At 49.1% G+C, this 27,728-nt stretch overlaps 1 protein-coding gene across 3 annotated transcripts in view; it reads right to left on the bottom strand.

Annotated features, from left to right (window-relative positions):
- The window catches only part of UXS1 (UDP-glucuronate decarboxylase 1), a 56,694-nt gene extending 29,289 nt beyond the window's left edge, over positions 1-27,405 (bottom strand). Inside the window, exons 1-5 of one of the 3 annotated variants that reach the window (XM_018055320.1) lie at positions 27,251-27,405; positions 14,122-14,149; positions 12,866-12,929; positions 11,809-11,852; positions 7,808-7,868 (exon numbers count right to left, since the gene is read on the bottom strand). In XM_018055320.1, coding sequence (XP_017910809.1) covers positions 7,808-7,868; positions 11,809-11,852; positions 12,866-12,929; positions 14,122-14,149; positions 27,251-27,344 — 291 coding nt within the window. In that variant the 5' untranslated portion in view covers positions 27,345-27,405. Of the gene's footprint in view, positions 1-7,807; positions 7,869-10,308; positions 10,400-11,808; positions 11,853-12,865; positions 12,930-14,121; positions 14,150-27,250 lie in introns of those variants that run through there. The other 2 variants (XM_018055321.1, XM_005686658.3) reach the window with 2 other exon arrangements.

Below are 27,728 nucleotides of genomic sequence, written 5' to 3'. Positions count from 1 at the left end.
CACAAGGGTACACAGGCTTCAGAGTCTGCTCGTGGTGAGATTTATGGAGCCACTCGAACAGGCAGGGACCTTCTGTAACTTCTAAAAGAAAAGGGAGGTTGTGTGCGGGAAACAGTTTAACTCCGAGTCACGAGTGTCAACTCTGGTGTCCGGGACTCATGGTCCCTCAACAGAGATGCTGGCTATGAACAGACTCCTCCGGCATCCTAAACTTTCATACATCAAGGGCACAGGTCAATCAGGTGCTCCACATACCTGGTGAAACTAGACAACCACAACTGGTGAAAACTAACTCCAGAACCCAATATTTAAGTCTTTGGATTTTGTCCTAAGGTAAATGACAGATGAAGAAACCTTTATCCAAGAAAATCCACTAAAGTGCAGTCTGGACACAGGAGCCCCAGCCTGCTCACTGCCTCACCTTCCACCACCCCGCCATCCCCGTGTCGACCAGTTCACAGCAGGTGAGAAGGTGAGATTCTCAGGGATGGCCAAAAACAAGGGCTCCCAGTGACAAGATTCGGCATCTCACTGGGAAGGGCAAACCCTGTCCCCAGCATTTCTCATTTCTGGTCCCTTCTGGCCTGGACTCCTGACCCCTGAGCCTGGTAGTCAAGTGCCCCCTTTCCCCACCCAGCTCCCACCTGCGCCCTAGAGCAGAAGCTCCTCCCCACCCTCACGAAAGGCTGTGACTCTGGGGCCCTGGTGACCCCGGCTCAGCCCCCATGTGGCCAAGGGCGAGGCAAGAAGATCAGGGGCTACTCCTCCTGCCCCACCCCTTGCCTGTAAGCAGGGTTCACTCCCTCCTCCAGCTCCAGAGGTTTCCTGTCAGGTGGCTCAAAGACTGCTCCCTGGGGACAGAAGGAGTCAATAAAAAAAGAGAACAGAGCTGTCCCTTAAGGAGCTGACTTTATTTGGAATAAAGGGGGGAAAGTTCAAGCATAAGGGGGACTGGGATGGAGAGCAGAGAAGAGGGGCTGGTGCCCCACAAGGATAGCTGGTTCAGCAGGCAGACCCAGGAGACCCTGGAGCCCCCAGGGTCAGGACAAACCTCCACAGCTTGGCTCAAAGCGCCCTCTGCAAAGGGGAGAGAATTTAACTGGGTAGGACCGAGGGACAATTTAGTAGGTCCTGATGAAAGGACGGACCACAGCACAGGCCAGTTATAGGAGCCTAACAATTGCTGTGACCCCACACAAGGGGATCGGCTCAACAGGGCCATCAGGGAAAGAAACAGTGACAAAGACTGCGCTGGGACCACCTTCCAGGGTGACCGTGTCCACGCCCGAGGCTGCAGCCTCTGAGGAGCAGCCACCACTCTCACACTCCAGGGGAAACCTGTCAGCAACATAGACCAGCCAGGCCACTGAACACAAACACACCAACAAACCAAAACACAACAGGCCTGGTGGGGAGGGGTGAACAGGATCCAGAGCTGCTGCAGGTCCCAGCCAAAGTGGCCAGTTTTCTATCAAAAATGTCGAGCTGCACAAAGAAACAGCTGTGTGGGATTCACGCATAGGACAGCAACCAGGCGACACACCTGCCCATGGGACCCGGACGTCAGATTCAGTGGTCGCCGATGTAGCCACCACAAGTATACGCAAAGAACTGGAGGAAGCCAGCTGAAGAAGCGGAGAGAGACTAAAGAGAAGAAAGCTGTAAGACAGAAACGGATGGAGATTCTGCCATCGAGTGCAGTAACCAGAGAGGAAAAGGCGCCAGAGAGTCAACAATCTGGATCCAGCAGAAGAACGAACATGCAAACGTGAGGCCAGACCAGAGGGGGTTTATGCAACATGCAGAACAGACAGAACTTGAAAGGGAACGTGAGCAGAGCTTCTAACAAACGTGAGGTGCCGAGGACCACCCCAACATGCAGGTAATGGGAAAATACTAAGGAAAGAATAGCTGCAGCTCCCCAAAACTGATGAAACATGGTAATCCACACATTCAAGAAGCTCCACAAGCTCCAAGCAGGAAAACGTAAACATGGGTAGACGCGTCACAGGCAGATATGTCATGCTAAAAATGATGACATCCAGAGACAAAGGTGAAGTCTGAAAGCAGCTGCGTTGGGCTGAATACTGTCCAGCCTCAGGACGTGACATCATTTGGAAACAGGGTCACTGCGGGTGTGATTAGCTAAAGTGAGGTCACTATGGAGGAGGTCACGAGTCCAGCATGAGACACAGGGAGGGCAACATGTGACAGTGGAGGCAGAGACTGGGGTGAAGCCCCATAGAGCAGAGGGCTCAAGGGCTCCTAGCCAAAGTGCAGTGGAGAGAAAGGCCTGGAACGATCCCCCGCAGAGCCATCAGACAGGACAGCCCTGCCAACAGTGTGGCTATAGATATCCAGCTTCCAGAACTGGGAGTGTCTGCTGGTGTAAGTTACAGGGTCGGTGGAATTGTTACTGCAGCCACAGGAAACTGAACAGGAGGAAAAGAAAATGACCCCTGAAGTGCAGGGAACCCCGTGACCCACTGCTGACGTTTCATAACAAATGACAGAGGAAGCAGTAGAGAGAAACTGCAGCCAAGACTTACAAACACCAAAGATAACTTCTAGAGATAAAAAACAAAAATAAGATAAGAAACGAGTGAATTCATTGCTAGCAGACCTGCCATACAAGAAACACTAAATTCTTCAGGCTGAAGGCAAATGATTCTAGGAAGCAGGGGGAGAGCAAAGTAATTGAGTAACTAACTATAAAAGGTAATATAATCACATTTTTTCTTCTCTTCTGAAATACTTTCAATTTAATACCAAACTACTTGGCACAGCATTGTGGACACACTTATGGCCAAAGAACTAAACACTTACTGGTTAAAATAAAAATTTTATATGTTTTAGCACTACAACAAAAAAGAAAAAGCCAGTTGAAAACAATATGTATATAATTGTATTATGTATCCCTATAAAAATGTATTATCCTTAAAAAACTGTGCTATTTATCCTTATAAAATATAGAAACATGTTTGACAACAATAAAACAAAGAAGGTAGGTGAGAGCAAAGTCGTTTGCAGTAAAGAAATGACACCGAAGTTAATTCAAATCCACAGGAACAAAAAAAGCAAAGTGGACTTGGTGATAAAAAGATTAACATTCTGTAAAGAAATGGCAACCCATGCCAGTACTCTTGCCTGGGAAATCCCATGGACAGAGAAGCCTGGCAGACTACAGTCCATGGGGTCACAAAGAGTTGGATACAACTAGCAAGTGAGCAGCAGCAGCACACATGGTCTAAAGGGGTCACTGGAGACTCCAAGGTATAACACACTGAACGTAAAAATGTAAAATACAGTATCACAGAAACAGCAATAAGAAAGAGGGAGTGGCTGTAATGCTACCAGACAAATAAAGTTAAAACAAAAAATGTTCACAGACAAAGAGGGGGCACTGTGTAAGGATAAAAGAGTCAATCTATCAAGTGAATACAATAGGTATAAACATTTACACACCTAACAACAGAGATACAAAATATGTAAAGCAGAGCTGAAAGAGCTGAAGAGAGTAACCGGAAACATCAACATCTCATTCTCAACACCGCACAGAACTACGCAGCAGAAATAAAGGAAATAAACACTCAAAAAGTACAACAAGCCCGCGGGACGTGCCAGATGCCTCTGCAACACTCCATTCAACAGCAGTATAATACACAGTTCTTCTAACACATTATTGACCAGGGGATCTTTGTAGAAACCAACACCTGTGTCAGTAATTTGTTATATAAGTGAATATTGATACATCTCAGATCAATACCATTTGGGTAACAAAAGGCATATTAATACATCTCTGGTCAAGTTGTTAAGAGAACAGAAAATATTCTCTAAGACAGACCATATTCTAGGCCACTAAACAAGCCTCAATAAATTTAAAGGGATTCAAATCATACAAAGCATGTTCTCTGAGGATAAGGGAATGAAATATAAGGCTACAGTCTTATATTTGTTGTTTAGTCACTAAGTTGTGCCCAACTCTTTTGCCAGCCCCATGGACTGTAGCCCACCAGACTCCCCTGTCCATGGGGTTTCCCAGGCAAGAATACTGAGGCGGGTTGCCCATTTCCTTCTCCAAGGGATCTTCCTGACTCAGGAATCAAACCCATATCTCCTACACTGGCTGGTGGATTCTTTACCCCTGAGCAACCTGGTAAGTCAAGTACTGTAGCGTGTACCTACTGAAAAAAAAATCCACCAGTGCAGCTCAAACCCATGTTGTTCAAAGGTCAATTTAACATGAAATCTACACAAAGTCTTCCCAAAAAGCAGAAGAGGAAGAAACACTACTCCACTTACACAAGGCCATTACACCTGAGACAAAAACTAGGAAGAGACATCACAAGAAAGTGAAGTTACAGACCAATAGCTCTTGTAAACATAGACATAAGAATTATCAAAATACTAGCAAATCGAATCCAGCAAGATATGAAAAAGGATTATTATACATGGTAATCAGCTGAGATTTATCCTCGGTATGCAAGATGGGTTGCAAAATGAATAAACTAGGAAGAGATGGGAAATTCCTTAGTCTGATAAAGGCACCTCTGAAAACCCACAGGTAACACCATATTCAATGGTGAAAGGCTGAAACCTCTCCCCTGAGATCAGGAACAAGACAAGGAGGTCTGCTCTTCTCACTTCTATTCAGGATCAAGTGTTAGAGATTCCAGCAAGGACAATTAGGCAAGACAGTGAAATACAATGCATCTATATTGAAAAGGCAGAAGCTAAAAAACCTGTATTTACAGGTAACATGACCTGCATGAAAATACTAAGGAATCCACTTAAAACTATTAGAACTCATCAGTGAATTCAGCATGGCTGCAAGACATTAAGAAAATACAAAAATTAATTGTGTTTCCATTCACCAAGAGAATTTCTTTTTTGGTTTCTTTAGTCACTAAGTTGTATCCAACTCTTTGTAAACCAATGGACTGTAGCCTACCAGGCTCCTCTGTCCATGGGCTTTTCCATGCAAAAACTGGAGTGAATTGCCATTTCCTTTTCCATGGGATCTTTCCGACCCAGGAATGGAATCCACGTCCCTGCATGACAGGTGGATTTTTCACCACTGAGCCACCAGGAAAGCAACAAGAGAATACATAATACAAAAATGAAACTGACAATTCAATTTATACTAGCACCAAAAAGGATAACACTTTAGAATAAATTCAATGAAGGAAGTACAAAATTTATATTCTGAAAACTACAAAAGAAAAAATTAAAAGAAAGTAATGAAGACCTAAATAAATATAAAGACACCCTGTGTTCAAGAACTAGAACACTATTAACATGGCTATATGTCCCAAACTGACCTACAGATTCAATTCACCTCTATCAGAATCTCAGCCAGCTTCTTTGTGGAAAATGACAGGCTGATCTTAGAATTCACAAGGAACTGTAAGGGGTCCAGAACAGTCAAAACTATCTTGAAAAAGAAGAACAAAGTTGAAGAACTCACAACTCCCAATTTTAAAACTTACTAGAAAGCTACAGTAATCAAGACCGTGTGGTCCTGGCACAAAGACAGACATCAGTCAATGGACAGAATTGAGAGTTCAGAAATAAACATTCGGGTTTATGGACAGCTCATTTTTTATAAGGGTGGCAAGACAATTTGATGGGTACTGGACCACTGGGCAGTCAGATGCAAAAGGATGGGAGACCCTTATCTAAATCCACATATAAAAATGAACACAAAATACCTAAATGTAAGAACTAAACCTATAGAACTCTTAGCAAAAAACATGGCAAATCAGGGACCTTGGATTAGACTATGCCTGCTTCAATGTGACATCAAAGCACAAGGAACAAAAGAAAAAATAAACTTCATCAATATTTAAATCTTTTGAGCTTCGAAGAATACCATCAACAAAAGACAACAAACATAATGGCAAAAACAAGATATCTGCATATCATGTATCTGATAAGAAACTTGTATCTAGGATAAAGAACTCTTATAACAGAAAAATGAAAAGAAAAAGAATCCAACTTTAAAATGGGCTAAGGGTCTGAAAAGACATTTCTCCATGGAGATAGAAGAAATGGCCAACAGGCCCATTAAAAGACGCTTGACATCATCAGCCACTGAGAGACTCAAATCAGAACCACAATGAGAGGACGTCCCTGGTGGTGTGGTGGTTCAGACTGTGCTCCCAATGCAAGGGGCCCCGGATTGATTTCTGGGTGGGGAACTAAGATCTTGCGCGCTGCACAGAGAGCCAATATAAATAAATGAAGAGACATTATCTGAAACAGACACACAATTAGACACCACGTGACACCATGAGGAGGGCTACCGACAGAGACATATGATGACAAACGCTGGCAGGGGCAAGGAAAGATGGACCCCGCACGCACTGAAGTTTGTAATGGGATGTGAAACGGTGCAGTCACTTCACCAAAAGGTCTGGCAGTTCCTCTAAAGGTTAAACAGAGCTGCCATGTGACTCATAGGATAAATGGATAAAGTGTGGCCTATCCATACAATGAAATATTACTTGTAATAAAAAGATATGAAGTACAGATAGATGCTGCAATGTCCGCACGTGCTCCGTCGTGTCTGACTCATTGCGGCCCCATGGGCTGTGGCCCACCATGCTCCTCTGCCCATGGGATTTCCGAGACAAGAACACCGGGTTGCCATTCCCTTCTCCAGGGGATCTTTCCAATCAACCTGGGGATTGAACCTGTGTCTCCTGCACTGGCAGGCAGAGTCTTTAAAACTGAGCCGCCTCGGAAGCCCACTGCAACATGGATAAATCTTAAAAAATCACTAAGTGGAAGAAGTCAGTCACAAAAGGCCAAATTGTGCATTATTCCACCTGTACAAGCACCCAGAGTTGACCCATGTCCACAGACAGAAAGCAACCCCATGGTTGCCTCGGGGTGGCAGGGCTGGGGAACGGGGAGCGACTGCTCATGGGCTTGGGGTGTCTTTGGGGACAAGATGTTCAGAAGCTGGTAATGGCTGCACGACTGTGGACATGCTAGAACTAACGAAATATACACCTTAGGGCATATCCCATCTCAACACAGCTGGCACCCGCTCAAAACGCAAAGGTGCCAGTCTCTGGGAACACACTTTCCTACACAACACCCACATGGGGTTGAATTTGTGGTTCATGCGGTGAATTTGTGTTCATGTTTAACAAGGCAACCACTAGCCGGGAAAGCCCCTGACATATTCATCAAGGTGGTCTGTGAACCAGAAAAGGTTTTTTAAGACCATTGTTCTGGGAACCGTTTCACATTTCTTCAAAAAGTTAAACACAGGGTCACCACATGACCTGGTAAATCCTTTCCCAGGTGTATATATGCCTAGAGGAACAAGAAAGCTATGTCCACAGAGCCTTTATCTTATGTTCACAGTAACCTCAAAGCAGAAACCACCCTAAATGCCCATCAAATGATGACTGGATAACCAAAACGTGGCCCAGTCTCATGATGGAATACTATTCAGCCAGAAAGAGGAATGGAGCCTGGATTATCTGCAGCATGGATGAACCCCAGAAACACTACTCAGCTTAAGAAAAAGACCACATATTACAACATTTGAAATACACAAAACAGACAAATCCATAGAGACAGAAAGTCATTCCCGTGTTTGCTAGAAGCTTTGGGGACAGGGGGGTGGGTTAGGAGATGACTGCTGATGGACATGGGGTTTCTCTGAAATCAGGATGTGAACAAACCATAAATCACTGAACTGTACCAGTGACTTTTATGGGTGCAAATTACATTTCCATTTAAAAAGCAAATTCCTTGATATCACCAACATAAATCAGATGTGTAAACTTACCAAAATTCTTTTACGGTCCTTTTCTGATAAAAATTTTACTGGCGGGTATTTCTGGGTGAAGCTGTAGAGCATAAAGAGGTTATAAAAGAAAAAGTCAAACATCTATGTGAGTCTTTTCTCCACCTGGCCCCAAAACAAACGCGGACGTGAGAGCTGCTACTGTTTGGTCCCCTCTCCTTTCCAAATGAGTGCTGTAGGAACCAAGCTCTCACTGGCTAACTTGAGTTCAAGATGAACCTGCTCCCTGCCTAGGATCAACAGGTGCGACAACAGATGTTATCCCTGGGCGGGGAAAACTGAAGGATGGATCAGCCACTGGCAGCCAGAGCTAAACACAAACCAGAGGTCACGGCATTGAGATGCTGGGCCCGGGCCGGGGAGGGAGACGCCGGCTGTGTGGGGTCACACACCCCAGCCCGGCCAACTATGCCTCTGAGAGTGAGAGAGGAAGGTGCTGACCACAACTCTGTTTGTCTATCCCCTGACTGGGCAGCTTCACGATTCCAGCCTCCCCTGCCCAGAGGTCCCGGGACAAAGTGACTGGGAATCAGTCCTTCCCACCCCCCGGAGCCCATCTGATCTGGTCTTGAGTCTCGTCTTATCTTTCAATGCCTCCCACCCCTGTGAAGCCACTACCGGTCCCCCAACCCATATGGATGTCCCAGGACCTGTACAGCACAAACAGCACACAGTATCAAATGAGACTCGATAAATGCAGATTGGAAATATCCCCTTAAAGTGACTCGGTCAGAAACAAAAGTGCTTTAAAGAAACATGGAGAGACCAGCTCTGGAGTCATTATTTTAATTGGAGAGATGCTGGGCGGGGGCCCAGTCTCCATCCTGTCCACCTCCCCAGCACACCCAAGATATGGAACACATCCTCTCTGTGCTGGTGGAATTGGACAGAGCAGGACAGGTCCTCGGACAGACACCGGGGCTGGGAGCTGGGCATGGGGGGGTGGGGGTCCTCTGACCAGGCACATGATTCCCCCATAAGCACTTCCAGACTCTCAAGATGTCAGTTCCCTTTGCAAACATCAAACACAGGCAGACAAGTGGAAGATGCCCAGTGGGTGGATGAGAATTCCACACTCACTGTTAGTTCTGTGACCCCCACTCCCCTCCCGGAGAAAGGCCCCCCAGGTGCTCCAGGCACACGGGGACTCCCTGCTCCATGGAGCCAGGGGCACCCACAGGCCACCTGAGCTCTGGCTGCCATGTAACTGCTTGATGCAGTGGAGGTGGGAGGATGGCAGAGCAAAGCCCGGCACTGGCCAGGGCACCTCACACCTGCCCGGCCCTCTTCTGTGTGTGAGGACCCCAAACCCCTGGCTCAAGTCTCAGTCTGAACTCCCAGCAGCTTCACGCACAGCTGACCCGACTCTGTCCCACCTCCCAGGCCTGCCAGCCTGCGCCTTCTCCTGATCCTCCTGGCACCTCTCTTCCCTCACCCATTGAGGTTCATCCCCCACAGTGTTTATAGACAGTGTCACCGGGAGCGGACCAGGGCTGCACTTGGGACAGAAGGGGCGGGAGGAACAGTGGGTGAGGCAGGGGTGGGGCCCAAATGTGGACACTGAAATCCACGTTCATCCAAGTGATGAGCTTAGAACAGTACCTGAGCAAAAACTTAACATAGAATTAGATATGCTATCTATACATGGGGCTTCCTTGGTGGCTCAGTTGTAAACAAATTTCAAATCCTGCCAATGCAGGAGACACAGAAGATGTGGGTTCGATCCCTGGGGCTTGGAAGATGTCCTAGATGAGGAAACAGCAACCCACTCCAGTATTCTTGCCTGGAGAATCCCATGGACAGATAAGCCTGATGGGCTACAGTCCATGGGGGTTACAAAGAGTCGGACAGAACTGAGCAACAATTTAACCCAGGCAGAAACAGCAAATATTTTCTTGCAGGAAATAAACTTAAAAGAAAACTGCTTCAAAGAGTGTGTGCTACACCTCTGGTTTACAAAACACGAAAACACGACACTAGCTGGGTTTCGCGCCTTGTTTCTCTTCCATGTGTAGCGACTGAGTTTCAGACCCCACATATGTGACTGTGTTACTAAACTTTGAAAAATGATCTCACTGCCCTCATTTCTTGCTTTGAGGACCCAGGGCACAGAGGTCCAGGAGCCAAGCAATGGCCCACCCAGGCCACAGTGACAGAGCTGGGTGACCAAGGTGGCCAGGCCCGGGGCCCCATGCTGGGTGGGCAGGGCAAGGCATGGGTTTCTTCTAAGCCTGGAGCCCCTTTAAAACTCTGCTCAGGTGTTGGCTCAGCCACGTATCTGTGTATTCAAGCACCTTCTCCTGAGCACCTATTCTAGGCCACGCTCTGTCCTGGGGACACACTGGCCACAGGGCAGACGTGGGAGCCCGCCCACCAGAGCCTATGTTTCTGAGTGAGAAGCAGCGAGAAGACAGGAGGAGTTGTGAATTCAGTAATAATGGACCTTCCTTCACCCCCAAATCAATCCTGCAGTCATTACTTACCCTATTTCAGACTCGAACCTTCCTGTTTATTAGCACAGCCTCAGTACTTAGAAGTTTTTTTTTTTTAATCAAAGGTTTTATTTTTTTGGCCGTGCTGCATAGCATGTGGGATCTTAGTTCTTCAACCAGGGATCAAACCCATGTCTCCTGCAGCAGAAGCTCTGAGTCTTAACCACTGGACCACCAGGCAAGTCCCTAGAATTTTAATTAGCATTGAAAGTGAAAGTGTTAGTTGCTCAGCCGTTGACTCTTTACAGCTCCACAGACTGTAGCCCACCAGGCACCTCTGTCCATGGGAAAAATGTTGGAGTGGGTTGCCATTTCCTTCTCCAGGGTATCTTATCGACCCAGGGATTGAACCCAGGTCTTCTGCACTGTAGATGGATTCTTTATCGTTGGAGCTACCAGGGAAGCCCTAATTATCTTTATTACCTGCTATCTATCCAAAGAATATTAAAAGATGGGGAGATGGAATCAAGCACATAATCAAGTTATTAGGGCGTGTGATCAAGAAGACAGAAAGACTGCAGAGTCACAACACTGTGGATCAACTATACTTCAGGAAAATTTTAAAAAGAAATCAAACTTGCCTGCATATGAGAACAACTTGGGGAAATTTGCAAATCCCCAAAGCCCAGTCTGCACGCTCAGTTACATCATAACTTCAGGGAGTACGGCCCAGGGGGTCAGTACTCTTTTCTTAAAAAAAAAAAAAAAAAGGTCCATAGCGTCCACAACCCAGGCTCCTGAGATAGCACTGATCCCCGAGTCTTCCTGTGTAAATGGGCCCTGACCTCTCAAATGCATCCTTCCTTCTTGTGGGCCCAGGGCCCCCACGTAATGAGTTCATGTTCCCTTCAGGACCGTTCTTATGCTGCCAGGGTCAGGACGGCTGTGTGGACATCCCTAACACAAAGTCAGGAAACATGAAACGAGACAGAGCTCCGTCTGTTTCCAGCACAAGGTCACATCCACATCTGCCTTTCTAACTCCACTAGCAACCTGGTCAGCCAGAGGCCACCTGCCTGGCTCAACTACCTGGGGGACAGAACTCTTCAGGATGAGTCACCAGGGAAGCAGCCCCAAGTTACAGGTGACTCTCCTGTTTGACAGGAACGAGTTACCAGAAAATTCTTCAGGACGATGGTCATACGTGTGGCACCGAAAGGAGTCACGCAATTCTCATATTTCAAGAGATCCTGTGTGCAAAGCCACTGTCTTAGAAAAGTTACCCAAATGATTCACTTTCTTTTCAAAAAAGTTAATGTGAAAATGATCACTGGTGGGCAGATTTTTTTTCTCTTTCCGCCAACCTAAAACTTGTGGTGGGTTTCTTCTTAAACTGTTTATTTTAAAGCTTCAATTAAAATTGCTCAAACTATGGCAGTCCTGTCAAAGGCAGAATTTCTGAATCCCATCCACTGAAATGTTATGGGCAGTATAACTTCAGCACCAAATGGTGGCAAGGAAGATTAAACCACAAATAACAGGTACACATACCTCTTTTCCAAATCTCTGATTTTCTCCCTTAGTGGTTCAATGATCTGAAACAAAAATAACCAGAATCAGTTCTGAAGCAGAAACACAGTCCTCCAGCACTTCCACCCACTCTGATGTTCCAGGAGGATGGGACATGACACAAAACCGATTTCCAATTACTTCTACAATCCACCTCCAGCTTGAAATTAAGTCAGAGCCCCTAAGTCACAACTCCAGAACCAAGATGCTGAACTGCATGCTGGAATCTCTGACTCCAGAGATGCCTGAACTCTGAGGAAATTCACCGTCTTCCTTCCAGACCACCCGGGCATTGTTCGATGTGGTGCAGGCTCACAAAAGCAGGTGAATCTCCACCCCTGCCTCTCTTCATGTGAGACAGAGAACCGCCAGGAGCTGCCTGTGTGTCCCCTGCCGCCAGCCCAGCACACACGTCCACCGCAGGCTGTGTGTCCACCGCACCTGTATGTCAGGGCTGGGGCTGCGTGGAACAACCAGCACGTGGCTCCCAATCCCAGTGAGCGACCCCCCAACCAAGTCCGTGTTATAACAGTCTGTCTACACAGACACTGGACTAAAACACAAGCAATTGTTCTAAACAGAAGGTGTGGAGCAGGCCAGACTTCCCGGCTCTGGTCGAGGCCCCCCCGACCCGTGTGTCCCCGCTGCCCTGTGAGCTCCCAGGGTCCTGGCATCTGAGCCCAGCCATGTTTCCATCTACACCAGCTCAGACGAGCAGAGACAGACCCCTGTCTCCATCCAGGTAAAGATCCTCACTGCCCTTTCTCTTCGGAACCCTGGAAAGGCTCTCCTGAAAAGTCACATAAAAGAGTGAATCCATCTTGCCTGTGGGGCAGAATTTAACATTATCGCACCATTATAAATGGGCAAAGCTGACACAGAGGTGCATCCACAGCCTCACAGACAGCAAGTCTCCTCTTAAATAAGGTAGGGGATCACGGTTGGCATGATGTGGCCACAATAAAGGTACTGGCACAGACAAAGGAACTAAGTGGAGAGACAGCAGACAGAGCGGGAACAAAACAGAGAGGAGACTCACCTCTTCAATCCTGCTCTCAATTCTGAGCTCCCCGTTTTCCTGGATGGACCTGTTGAGTAGAACACTGCAAGACTGAGACAGACTGAAAGGCTCTGTGGCCACGAGGTCTACTTCTGAACAAATCACCGCAGCATGCAGCACACCAGTGCAGAGCATCGCCTCCTCCCAAGCAATCAGCTCAGCCCAGCCCCACCCCGAGGGGAGGCCAGGGGACTGGAAAACTGGGGGGTGGGGCTCCAGGGATGCAGCCACCTCCAGGGGGTTTCTGCTAAACTAAGATCGCCGCACTTTCCTGTGATGCCCAATGTGCGATTTTAAATCAGAGGCAGGAAGTGTGTCTACAGGAGCACAAGTTCCTGCTGGGCTGTCCTGGGATTTAAGGCAAAGTGGAATTTTTCCAACTGAAAAGACTGAGCTCCTTTAATGGGACCTGAGCAGCCCTCCAGCCACACACAGAGGCCTCTGTTGGCAGACACACACCAGCCAAGGGGGAGGAGTCGGTCCCGGCAGCCCCACCCGCCCTGCAAACCCCACTGGGCTTGCCGAGCGGGTGGGGCAGAGCTACCCTCCCCACAGCCCTGCAGCCCCCGCTGTCACCACAATGTGACTGCTGTTCTTTGACTGTCACACAAGAAATACGAAGTGGAGAGGGATGGTCTTTAAATGTGAAGCTGTACTCATGGCACCAATCTGGTTTTACAGTGAATGCCTATTACTTTGACGGGTCTTTTTTAAGAAACAACAGTTGACACAGGATTTGACTTTTACAAGGGCCCCTCGTTCTCTGTTGAGCAGCACAAACGATGCCCACCCAGAGTGGAAGGTCCTCGGGCCTCTCCTCCCTCGTGATGGAAGGTGGTCTCAGCACCCACTGGTCTGCTCTTCGGGCTATGGGCGGTCTCGGTTTCCCTAATGGGCTTAGGAAAGGTACCCCAGCACTCGGTCTAACCACCCAGAAATGCCATTTACATCTCAGGAGCCCGAAAGCCAGGAAGACGGGTGTGGACAACATCAAGGAGCCACCACTGCTGCCCAGAGACCCCTCTTCTCATCTGGGCTGACCTGGGGCAGCATGAACATTCGCTGCGTCCTCCGGAGCATCCAGGAGGGAGATGCACACGGGTGTGTGAGCATCGAGGAGCTCAGTTCCACTTTTACACTGTCCTCAAATCGGCCTGTGCCACCGAGCTATGTGCGTGACAGTGGTGTGTCATTTCAGCCCAAACAGAACAGTCAAGTTATTAAAAATCAATTACCTCATGTTAATCAAGTTGCCCCAAACAGCTGTAAGAGAAAGAAAAAGGAAAAGTCAATATTTAAGTTTGCAACATTCAAGGACTCCCAACTAATACAACATTAATTTTTAACCTATGTCTTAAAGTACACTAAGAAAACTATAGCTCAGGAAGACAGTAAAATGCACACTTTTAAAATAATAAGCCCTACTAAACTTAAGTGGGAAGATGATCCTATATATCTCCTAATTTAGAATAACATTTTGGGATCTGGAGTGCAATGGTGCACGTGTTTTTTTGGTTTTTTAATGGTTCTTATTTTGGGGGAAGGGGTATCTGGACCATTTTTAAAGTCTTTTTGAAATTTGAATGTTATAATATTGGTTTGGTTTTGTTTTGTTTGGCCACAAGCCATGTGGGATCCTAGCTCCCTGACCAGGGATCAAACCCACACCCCCTGCATTGGAAGGCGAAGTCTCAACCACTGGACCAGCAGGGAAGACCCAGGGCAGGCATGGTGATACACAGTATGTCCAGCCTTTGGGGATGAGCCAGTCACAGAAGTTAATGAACCACGTGAATAAAAGAGATGCCAGGGCTCAGTCCCACCGCTTCCATCAAACGTCAATGAGACCCAGAGAAGCTACAGGCGGCCTGACTCTGTGGTTGGCCCTCACTCATCTCCCCTACATCAGTTTCCCCTGCAGGGCTACCTCCTGGATGACAGACACCTGAATAACTGTGAACCAGTTATAAATATTTCACCAGGGGTGACCACCGACACAGGAGACCGTGACATCCACTTGAAGCTCCCAGTTAGAGGGTTACTTTGCAAAGAAACCTTCACAGAGAATGGTGTGGCTCCTGCTCTGTCCACATCCCGACGCAGGCCCCATATGGCCGCTCCCCCAGTGCTGCTCACCTTCAGGGACCAGGTGCCGGGAGAGGCACAGAGCAAACACACACACCCTGGAGTCCAGAACTGGCGATTCTGTGAGTTTGGGTGGGGGGCGAGGTGAGGGGTGACCCCAGGCATGTTCTCACTGCATCTTCAGGTACATAGCAGGGATAACATGTTCACTGGATAGCTTTCAGGGTCCAAAATCACAATCCCTAGATCACACCCCCTGACAAGAAATTCCCACTGTTAACAAAGGAGTGTTGAAAGCATAAAAGCACAGCCCTTGTTCAAACAGAAGAAACTATGATGGCAAAAGATCAGCAATAAATAACCAGAAAGTGGCAAGCAAGCATGAAATGGGAGGATTTTAAAATAGAGCTGAACTATATTCACTATTTGGGCTTCCCTGGTGGCTCAGATCTGGTAAAGAACCCACCTGCAGCGCGAGAGACCTGGGTTTGATCCCTGAGTCAGGAAGATCCCCTGGAGGAGGGCACGGCAACCCACTCCAGTATATTCTTGCCTGGAATATTCAATGGACAGAGAAGCCTACAGCCCATGGTGTTGCAAAGAGTCAGACATGACTGAGCAACTGAGCACACAGCATATATTTTTCACTATTCACTAAAAAAAAATATACACACACACACACACACACACACACACACACTTTTGGACCATGTAACCTTACTTTTGAGTATTATCCTCAGGAAATAAGTATACACACAAGAAAGCTATCTTCACAAATGACAGCCTTATTTATAATTTAAAAAATGGCATAAATCACAGTATCTAACAAACTGGAGAACTACCATATAAAGTATGATATCAGTTCATCTCAGTTCAGTCACTCAGTCATGTATGACTCTTTGTGACCTCATGACTGCAGCACGCCAGGCTTCCCTGTCCATCACCAACTCCCGGGGCTTACTCAAACTCATGTCCATTGAGTCGGTGATGCCATCCAACCATCTCATCCTCTGTCGTCCCCTTCTCCTCCCACCTTCAATCTTTCCCAGCATCAGGGGCTTTTCAAATAAGTCAGTTCTTCACATCAGGTGGCCAAAGTATTGGAGCTTCAGCTTCAACATCAGCCCTTCCAATGAATATTCAGGACTGATTTCCTTTAAGACAGACTGGTTGGATCTCCTTGCAGTCCAAGGGACTTGCAAGAGTCTTCTCCAAGACCACAGTTCAAAAGCATCAATTCTTCAGTGCTCTGTTTTCTTTATAGTCCAACTCTCACATCCATATATGACTACTGGAAAAACCACACCTTTGATTAATAGACAGACCTTTGCTGGAACAGTAATGTCTCTGCTTTTTAATATGCTGTCTAGGTTGGTCATAACTTTTTTTCCAAGGAGCGTTTTTTAATTTCATGGCTGCAGTCACCATCTGCAGTGATTTTGGAGCCCAAAAAAATAAAGTCTGTCACTGTTTCTATTGTTTCCCCACTATTTTCCATGAAGTGATGGGACCAGATACCGTGATCTTAGTTTTCTGAATGTTGGGTTTTAAGCCAACTTTTTCACTCTCCTCTTTCACTTTCATCAAGAGACTCTAGTTCTTCTTCAGTTTCTGCCATAAGGGTGGTGTCATCTGCATATCTGAGGTTATTGAGATTTCTCCCAGCAATCTTGATTCCAGCTTGTGCTTCATCCAGTCCAGTGTTTCTCATGATGTACTCTGCATATAAGTTAAATAAGCAGGGTGACAATATACAGGCTTGACATACTCCTTTCCCAATTTGGAACCAGTCCGTTGTTCCACATCCAGTTCTAACTGTTGTTTTTTGACCTGTACACAGATTTCTCAGGAGGCAGGTAAGGTGGTCTGGTATTCCCATCTCTTGAAGAATTTTCCACAGTGTGTTATGATCCACACAGTCAAAGGCTTTGGCAAAGTCAATAAAGCAGAAGTACATATTTTTCTGGAACTCTCTTTTTTGATGATTCAAGGGATGTTGGCAATTTGATCTCTGGTTCCTCTGCCTTTTCTAAATCCAGCTTGAACATCTGGAAGTTCACGGTTCACATACTGTTGAAGCCTGGCTTGGAGGATTTTGAGCATTACTTTGTTAGCGTGTGAGATGAGTGCAATTGTGCAGTAGTTTGAACATCCTTTGGCATTACCTTTCTTTGGGACTGGAATGAAAACTGACCTTTTCCAGTCCTGTGGCCACCACTGAGTTTTCCAAAGTTGCTGGCATATTGAGTGCAGCATTTTCACAGCATTATCTTTTCGGATTTGAAATAGCTCAATTGGAATTCCATCACCTCCACTAGCTTTGTTCAGAGTGATGCTTTCTAAGGCCCTGTTGACTTTGCACTCCAGGATGTCTGGCTCTAGGTGAGTGATCACACCATTGTGGTTACCTGGGTCATGAAGATCTTTTTTGTATAGTTCTTCTGTATATTCTTGCCACCTCTTCTTAATATCTTCTGCTTCTGCTGGGTCCATACCATTTCTGTCCTTTACCGTGCCCATCTTTGCAGGAAATGTTCCCTTGGTATTTCAGAATGAAATGAAGAGTACAGAATGAAGCAGGGCAAAGGCTAACAGAGTTTTGCCAAGAGAACGCACTGGTCATAGCAAACACCCTCTTCCATCAACACAAGACAAGACTCTACACATGGACATCACCAGATGGTCAATACCGAAATCAGATGGAGAAGCTCTATACTGTCAGCAAAAACAAGACCAGGAGCTGACTGTGGCTCAGATCATGAACTCCTTATTGCCAAATTCAGACTGAAATCGAAGAAAGTAGAGAAAATCACTAGACCATTCAGGTATGACCTAAATCAAATCCCTTATGATTATACACTGGAAGTGACTAATAGATTCAAGGGATTAGATCTGATAGACAGAGTGCCTGAACAACTATGGACAGAGGTTCATGACATTGTACAGGAGGCAGTGATTACAACCATCACCAAGAAAAAGAAACGCAAAAAGGCAAAATGGTTGTCTGAGTTGACCTTACAAATAGCTGAGAATATGATATAGCCATTCATTTAATGAAATCATAAAGTCATTAAGTATGACTGTAACTATTATCAAAAAGATAAGAGATAACAAGTGTTGGGGAGGATGTAGAGGAAAGGAAACCCTAGTTCACTCACCATGGATGGGAATACAAAGTGGTGTACTATGGAAAAAAGTATGGAGGTTCCTCAAAAAATTAAATATAGGACTACCATACAACCCAGGAATTCCAATTCTCGGCATTTATCCAAAGGCAATGAAAACACTAATTCAAAAGGATACATGCAACTCCATGCTCTTCGCAGCACTATACAATAGCCAGGACATGGAAGCAACCGGAGTGTTCAAGAAATAAGGGTGGACAAGGAATATATGTGGTGAATATATGCAATGGAATAGGTTTCAGCCGTCACAAGAAGGAAATCCTGACAACTGCAGTAACATGGATGGATCTTCAGGACGCTGCGCTAAGTGAAATAAGTCCGGGAAAGACAAATGTACGATCTCACCTCTGTGCGTGCATAGTAAGTCGCACAGTCGTGTGCAATTCTTTGCATCCCCATGGACTGTGGCCTGCCAGGCTCCTTTGTTCCTGGGATTCTCCAGGCAATCATACTGGAGAGGGCTGCCATGCCCTCCTCCAGGGGGTCTCACTTACATGTAGAATCTAAAGACAAACAACAAAAACCTAAGCTCACAGATACAGGGAACAGACTACTGGCTGCCAGAGGTGGAGGTGGGTGAAGTGGGTGAAATAGGTGAATGCAGCTAAAATGAATCCTAGGAACTGACACACACACTCCTGTACACAAAACAGAGCACAGGGAAGTCTACTCAATACTTTGTAAGACCTGTATGGGAAGAGAAGGTCAAGGCAGACCTGCTTGCAGGGCCTCTGGAAGTGGACCCTCCAGTCCCGCCGTCTGAGTCCCAGCCATCATCCCAGATAACATCAAAAAGAGAACAGACTCTTCAAACTCCCACCCTCACAGAGCTGTAAGCATGGTGAACCACTGCCGCTCCATCCCACCAGGTCCTGAGGTGGTCACTTATGCAGCACAACCACCAGAACCAGAGCACAGACAGGAACCTAGCCTTTAATTCCCTGTCAACCCTGGATCTGGGCTACACTCCTCCCAGTGCCCAGCACCCACGTCACAGGCCCAGGGTGCCCACCTGGGCAGAACACCTGGCTCCAGACTGAAGTTCTGGGGGACCCTGCACCCCAACCACTCAGGCTGCCTGCCTTGTGATCAAAGCATTAAGCATGCCCAGGACAGTGGTGCCCTGCTCACCCCACGAACCCCGACAACCCCGGCCCCAGAGAAGCAGACACCTGCCTGCCCTGAATAAACTCCACAGTGGCACAAAGCATCGTCAGTTTAACAAGAGAAGCATCGGAAGAGCTGTTTAAACAGATCAGAAGGTTCAAATCGAAGATACTCTTCTGCTAAAATTCTCCAACTACGAAATGAGGTTATCAGAGGAGGGAACCTCCCCCTCAGCTCCCCTGAAACAATCAGGTGGTCAGGCTCAGACAGCATCACACACAGAAGAGCGGGGAGCCTTTCTGCTCCCTGACCTGGAGAGAGCTGACCCCAAACCCCACTCCTGTGTCTAGCTGGCCAGGCCTGCATTCACCCGTGTGGTTACACAGGAGGAAGCCGCCCAGGTGAGGTGACCTGGGGAGCCCAGCAGGCTGGTAAGCTAGCATCCTTCACAGGCCGCATGTGGGGCACTGTTTGTGGGGCCCTGCGCCAACCCTGCACTATCCCCGTCCCCAGGCTGGCCTCCGGGATGAGCCTCAGAACAGGCTCCCCAGTTCTCTGCTCTGTAGCCCCAGCAGTCCCCACTGGCAGGTCCGAGCTCCGGTGATAAAACACCTTTGAGTGACTCACAGACTTTCCTAAGAAAACCACACTAACATTCCCATGGGAAAATTTTTTTTTGCCCGAAGATGTTCCCGTTTTTTGAACAAAATGGTTAAAAAGGCAAGAAACTGTGGGCTTTGTAGATGACATTTGTTCCTTCAAAAAGTCTTCAGGTGTAAAATGTCACTAAGTGAGATGGGAAACCCAGAAGGGAAACCTCCTAGAAACCATTTCTGCTGTCACACAAGACTCATGTTTAAAATGCCGAGTGGGCATAGCTGCTCAGAGATGGAGCTGGGGAACACAAGAAGAACCTTCTGGGCTCGGGCATTACTGCAATCCCCACAGCTTGCAGTGAGAGAGCTCAAAGGATGGTCCCTCGAGGTCTGCTGAGGAGCCGAGGGGTTCTGTCCATCCAGGCAGGGGAGGGCCTCGCTTGCAAAGGACAGGGTGACCAATGAAATCCCCCAACTGGCCAGTTAGCAAACCCCAAATCCAATGGTAACTTTGAGGAATCCTGCCAGACACCTGGACGATTCTTAAGAACCATGTGGGAAAACAGGAAAACTGTGCTAAGGTCTGTTTCCACTCCCAGAACACAGCTGACTCCCAGAGTGTGGGTTTTCCACATTACCGACCAGCCCTCCAGCCCTGTGGACACTAATGACCTGCGCTGAGCGCAGATCCCACAGGCAAGGGGCCCAGGCGCACAGGACACCCCACTTCAGATGCCTGCCTCCAGGCCCAGGGCCACCTGTGCTTCTGACTAACTGACCAGCTCTGGTTTGATCGTTTTCTAGAAAGGACTCAGAGAAACAGCTTCCTTACAACGACTAGTTCGTCGTGAAGGCTGCAGCTCAGGAAAGAAGGTCTGGTGTGGGGGGAGGGTGGGGACAACCTGAGCCTCACCTACTGGGAAGCCATCAGATCTCATTGTTGAGGAGTTTCTTTTATTTTTCACAAAGCTCCACCTTCAGCTCCAACACTTTCCTGGAGGTGGGTGGGTAAGGCTGAAAGTGACCTGCCTCCATCCCAGGCCAACCTAGGGCCCACCCTGAGTCACCCCCGGGCAAATATTCAGAGTGATCAGAGGGGGCTTCTTAGAAACAACAGAAGATGCCCCTACGGCTTGGGAACCCCTGAGGGTTCTGCGAGACCTGTGCCACAAAGGGACCGAGACCACAGACATTTTTCCTCTGTTCCTCCCAAGGCGTGAGAAAACAGTTGTGATTCACTTCCCAAAGGCCAGCTGACATCCCAACTAGATGAAGAGTTCTTAAAACGAGGAGAAAGGTGACACAAAGTTCAACAGAAAAGTGGGCAAAAATGGAACAGTTTTCAGAAGAAGAGGTATTAACAGTCCTTTAATGCTTGCAAAGATACTCAACATCACTCCTATGAAAAAGGAGGACCCTTGAAGCAGGACGGACCATTTCTGCCTGGTATGCCATCCACAAGCTCTGATGGTGTGTGTGGTGGGGGGCGGAGGGTGGGCACAGCTGTTCTGGGACATGGCTGGGGGACAGCGGGCACAAGCTTGCTCACTGCGGTGGTTATTTCTAAGAGCAGGGCATCTGAAATAAGGAAAGTGTCCTGCACAGGAGGTGGTCATGGAGAGTTCAGGGCATGTACGTGCGAGTGACAGAGCAAGGGTGTGCTCCATAGACTGATGCCAGAGCTTTCCAGGAAATACAATGCAGGGAAAAAAGAGAACAAAATGGTCCAGGTGGTTTGACACTTTCCGGGAATGATGAATAGCGTGTGCTTCTACACACGCAGATGACTGCCTGCATTTGCAAAGAGAAACCTAAGATGCATAAAACGGACTAGTAACAATGGGAAAGAGGGTGGGGCCAGCAATTGCAGCAAGACATGTCTGCACATAACTTTTCATTCAGTCTGACTTCTGAACCATGTAAATGGCTTATACATTTTAACAACTGGAAAGAAAAAAGCAAATCCTAAAGTAAACGGAACACAAACAAACAAACAAAAAGGAACATGACTTGTATCAGGCACAGAAAAACACTTTTCACGGAGCGTTTTCGACACAGTAACAGCACACCCTGAGCAAGACAGAGTCAAAGGACAAAAGGAATGCCAGAGGAATTCTGAATTTTCTTGGTACTGGTAATGATGCAGTAATTCTGAAACTGTTTTGCCTGGTGGTACGCATCAAAAGAGTTTGGACTGATGTCAGAGACGATTTTCATTGTGGGAAGAAGGAACTAGCAAGATGGGAAGGAGGAGGAAGAACCTCGTCATGACTTAAATTGGGGGTAGCAGCATAAACTCATGGTGGGAAAAAATCTGTACCTGGCTCCATCCACTAAGGGCACCTCAGCCAGTGCTGAGACCCTGAGTTCAAGTCCACACTCTCCACTGAAAGGAAGCAGAATGCCTTGGAAGAGTGGCTGCTCCATCCACTAAGGGCACCTCAGCCAGTGCTGAGACCCAGAGTGTTAGTCCACACTCTTCCCTGGAAGGAAATAGGGCACCTTGGAGGAGTGGCTGATTGCAGGTGTGGGCATGGAAAACACAGGATGAGCACAGAGCATCTGCAGATCAAAGAAGTGCTCAAAGACTGGGAGAATCTCTGAGTCCTCAGTGATTTAAAAAAAAAAAAAGAGGGGTGTAAATCAATGGTGTCCTCAAAACATGTCCACAACCTAATTCCTAGAACCTGGGGATCTGATTTGGAAAAAGGGTCTCAGCAGGTGTAATTTAGCATCTTGAGACCAAAGATAACCCTAAATTATCCTGTTGGGCCCTCCATCCACTGACCCGTGTCCTTATGAAGGACAGGGGAGACAAGGGAGGCAGAAGGGGAGGAGCCCTGGGAGCAGCAGGGAAGAGTGAAGCGCCTGCAGCCTGTGGAGGGTGAGGAAGGAGCCTGCCTGGTACACCTGGACATGGGGCACCTGCCAGCTGCAGCCCTGCCCAGTCCCATCTCTGCAGAGGGTAGGATGGAGGATCTGCAGCAGGCGAGCCCGTCAGCTGGGGAGATGACTTAGGGTACCACTCGCCCCACAGCTCTCCCTTGGGGCCCCTGAGATGTCCAGGCAACCTAGCACTGCCCCTAGGGGATGCTAAGTGATCCACCAACAAAGGAGGCAGCTGAGGGTCTGGGGCAGTGGGCGGCCCTCCACTCACCTAGGATCCGCTCAAATGGAGCAGATGGCCCAGGGTCCCTCCCAGGAAAACCTCCCAGGAAAAAGGAGCCCCCCCAAAGGAAAGAGACCCTTCATGTGAAGGAAGGAGAGCCAAGGACCACCAAGCAGAAGACTCTAAAACAAAGACCACATGCTTTAGTTTTTTAAATTAAGAGAAAAAAAAAAAAGTCTCATGAGCAAAAAATAATAGCAAAAACAAACGTTTTACATCACTGGAAGAGTTCGGTTATAAAGATTACAAGTTCCCGAAAAGTTGAGCAAAAGTCTAAAATGACAGACGTGAAGAAACAAAATGGATGAGACCTGGCAACCCCAGACCTGTGGGAGAATGTTCCAGGGAGTGGGGTAGCCAAAGGGCAGTTCAGAAGTTTTCAGAACTGCAAAGCAAGGACCCTGGTGGCCAGGGCTTGGAGGTGCCTGGCACATGTCACCAGCATCCGTGGACTGGCAGGTGCCCCTGGTTCCCCCCCTGCCGCCCACCCCTGGCCCCAGCACAGAGGCCTCACTCTGGGAGGGGCTCTGCATGTGAGCACCGTGGTCCTGAAGGAGGCCAGTGATCCACCGCAGGGATACCGTTCACAAGGACACACTCTGGGCACACAGGCCAAGAGAGGCCACCAGAGTGAGGAGGGACCAAGCCCAAGCCAAGGTGTGTGGTGGAAGGATGGCATCGGGGCAGAAGGGAGCACCTAGGATCTCTCAGGAGAAATCAAGTCGCAGAGAGAGAGAGGGGTGCCGGCTGGAGCCTGGACCCAGGAGGGACGGAGACTTGCCTGAGAGGCTTTGAGGGGCCTTTTCTAGAATTCTGTACCACCTGCCCATCACTTAAATGTGAAGACAGAGAAGGCACGGCCAACACCTGCCAATCCTCCTCCCTGACATCAGGTGAGGTAAGTAAAGGGACAGGCGATCTCCAGGCCAACAGAGCCGGGCAGCTGAGGCCAGGGGCCTCGCCTCGGGGAAATCTTGGGGGAGATGATACGGGTGACAAGCGCCGGAGTCCAGTGTGTTAACACAGCAGAGTCATCAGCTCCAGGAAGAGCAAAAGGTGACGGACGTACAACCTGGCTCAGTGGATTACACTTAGTCGTACTGTGAACACCGGATGCTGTACTCAGGCCCTCAGTCGTGTCTGACTCTTTGCAAAGCCATTGATGTAGCCTGCCAGGCTCCTCTGTCCACAGGACTCTCCAGGCAAGAACACTGGAGTGGGCTATCATTTCCTCCTCCAGCATTTAGTCATACGCATACACATGAAATGCTGACCTCCTCAAAATCACACTAAGTCTATGTGGGGGTGAGCACGGGTGGGGGGAAAGTAAAGAGAATAGTCACAAGGTATACAACAGTATCTACAAACGAAAAACTGGGAAGCATAGGATGCTATGGCACGAACACCAAGATCATCAGTTCAGAGAAGAGAAGCACCTGCCCCTGGGCAGGGAAGAGATGCCCGGGGACACCAAGAAACCAGGCAAGGGCAATCTGACTTTCTAAACTGTACTCATGTCAAAAACACTACAGGTAATTCCAGCTGAGTCTCTGCCTAGGGATTCCTAGGAGTAGGTTGGTGTGACTCTCAGACAATCAGGCCTCTGAGCTCCTCTAACCAGTGACCAGCACTGACCTGAGGGCTACAAGGACTGGAAGTCCATAGGAGAAAACATGTGCAGGCAAAGAACCCAGGGCAGCACAAGCTGGCCGTGCTCAGGCCCTGGGCCCTAGACTGAAGAGTTACGTGCCAGCAGGGAGGAGGATGGGCCCGCACGGGCTCAAGAAACAGAGGAAGATGGGAGAGAGCCTGAGAGGACCAGGGAGAGACTTTCCAGAAAGGGCTGTGTCATTTGGCACCCAGGACAGTTTTCTCAAACAAGGAGACAAGATTATTACATTAACCAAGGAGAGCCAAGACTAGAAATCACCGCTCTTGGACACTGTCAGGAGTCACCATCTCCCTTTTCCTATAAAGCATCTTGGAGTTACCATCCCACGCCCATTACAGACACTGCCTGCACACCTATCTTAAACCTCACAGTTAAATTCACCCATACAGTGAGCTGGCACAAGGCCCGCCTGCCCCAGCCTGTCAGCCAGGGCAGCCTCATCACCACTTCATGTTTACGCTCCAACCCCCCCACTTCCCGCCCCCCCGCCATTCTCTGCATTCCTAGAACACGCCCTGCTCTGGATGCCACAGGGAGTCCCACTCTTTGCTACCCTATGGACTGTAGCCTGCCAGGCTCCTCTGTCCATGGGATTCTCCAGGCAAGGATACTGGAGTGGGTTGCCACGGCCTCCTCCAGGGAATCTTCCTGACCCAGGGATGGAAGCCAAGTCTCCAGCAGTGGCAGGTGGGTTCATTACCACTAGCGCCACCCCGGAAGCCCATTAACTCCCACACATGCCTCACTTCTCAGCTCAAGCCTCACTTCCACGAGAAAACGTGCAGGTTCCCCCTGTCACGAGTCCTCGTGCATTCCTTCCCTTCCTTCCTACCAGTTTGTAATTTCACCCTCATTTAGGTGAGAATCTAATTTGTGGCCAACTCACTGTCTAAGCCAGCGGTTCTCAAGTGCAGGGTCCCCCAGAACACACCAACAGTATGTGAGGTGAAACTATTAGTTGGGCCACAGCCCAGACCTACTGAATCAGAAGCTTGAGCTGGGAGGCAGCAGCCTGTGTTTGGAAAGCCCTCCAGGTGATTCTGATGCACACAGCAGGTTGAGAAACACTGCCCAGATGTTCTGCACGCCTTGGGGATCCCTGGGACCTAGCACAGGGACAAAGACAAGGGCTTGGCAGACAAAAGGACGGACCCAGGAGGATTTCCTGATCTGCAGAATGGTGAATGACATTCCACGACCTCTGACCTGCAGAAGCCTCAAAATCAACATGGAATCTGCGGGCAGACCTGGGTTCCAGTCCCAAGTCCCCAGCCCTTCTGGGTTCAAATTCTTGGTCTTTGTAGCTTCTCACCTGTGTGATCATCATTTGCCTAATTTCTCTTGGTCTTAAAAGATTCACCTCTAGAATGCGAATAACTAGGAACTATTTCCCAGGACTGCTGATAGTTAAATGAGACAAAGAAACAGACTCACCACACATGGGGAAACTGGAAGCAAGTTTGAACATTGTTACTATAGTCCTAACAGGAATTACACAACTTGAGGCAGTCTTCCCCCTGGGGTCTCCGCTTCCTGACTCAAGACTGGCATACACTTCAGAAGCCATCTTCCTCCTCGGCAGACACTTGCATCTAACAGCCCCCCGCTGGGCTGTAGACAGGCCAAGTCTCAATGACTGCGCATCTGCCTAGAGCTCAACTGAAGCCACGTCCGGAGGCCCCCCTCAACTCGGGAGTCAGACCTCGGTAACTCAACCGGTGAGCAGGTGTTTTCGTCTCAGCGTGGATCAGCCTCGTGGCTAGGATTCAAACGAGCTCACACTTGGTCCAATTTTGGTACTTGGGGAAATATTTATAGCATCAAGGAAAACACATTCCCATCCAATAGTTTTTTTTTTTTTTTTAAGGGACGGCTTCTGCCTCTAAGACACAGGGTGTACCACCTGTCAGCAAAGTGTCCCCTCCTGCCCTCTGTCCCGCAGCCTCCGGAGTGATGACAGGGGAACCACACAAAATGGAGCGGCGCCGAGACACCCTGCCCCCGCGCTGCGCCTCAGCTCTGGGTCGACCCGCACCCTCAGAACACAGGCGCGGGGAACACCTGGGGCGTGCGGAGACCTGGGCTCGGTGACCCCCAGCCTCGGCGCCAGTACCCCTGGAGCGGACAACTGGGCGCGGGGACGTCCCTAGGCGCCAGGAATCCCCCCGCCCCTAGGTGCAGATACCTGGGGGCAAAGAGCCCCCCCGGGCGTACAGACACTTGGGCGCCAGGACCCCCGGGCGTCAGACCCGTGGGCTCCAGGACCCCTGGGCTCGGCCGCGGGCCGGCGGGGTCGGGCGAGACACTGGGCTCCCAGCAGCCAAACGCTCAGTAATTTTCCTGGGAGCAGACAGCCGCGATGGGGGCTCTGCCAGCAGACAGCCTTCGCAGCCCCATGACCCACCCGGCGGCGCCGCACGCTCGGGAGCCGTGGACCACAGCCCGATGTGCGGCGGGGCCGAGGGCCGAGGGTCCGCTGTTCGGCTGCCGGCCGCACGCGGAGCGGGAGGGAGCAGGCCGCGGGCGGGAATGAATGGCCGAAGCACTCACAGGCCACGTAGGCGAGCAGCGCGATGCCCAGCAGCAGCTTCATCCTCCTGCGGCTGACAGCGGACGCTAGGCGAAGCAGCGGCTGGCTCAGCATCCCGGGCCGCGCGCTGCGGCCGCCCGACTCCGAGCGCGGCGGCGGGGGCGGCCCGGAGGCCCCGCCCCGCCCCGCGCGCGCTTCCTGCCGGCGGGGTCCGCGCGCATGCTCCGCGTTCGCCCCGCCCCACTCCGCAGGCGCAGTGCGGCGGCCCCAGCGGGCTCTGTGTGCGCATGCGCGAGCGAAAGCGTGGACGCCGCGGTGGGCGGTGCGCTCCAGACCCGGGTACCAGCGCACCAGGCGGTCGCCGGGCTGGTTTGTGCTATATTTGGGCAGGTGTTTGGAGTTCTTTACCCGCTCACTCTGAAAGTTACCTGTTCTCCCGACTTCTTTAGTTGAAACAGCGGCAACGATTAGTCCCCTACATATCACTGATGTCCAGAT

Source organism: Capra hircus, chromosome 11 (assembly GCF_001704415.2).
Source record: "Capra hircus breed San Clemente chromosome 11, ASM170441v1, whole genome shotgun sequence".
Classification (NCBI taxonomy): domain Eukaryota; kingdom Metazoa; phylum Chordata; class Mammalia; order Artiodactyla; family Bovidae; genus Capra; species Capra hircus.
Note: the sequence above shows the minus strand (reverse complement) of the source record. Positions and strands in the feature narration are given on the sequence as shown.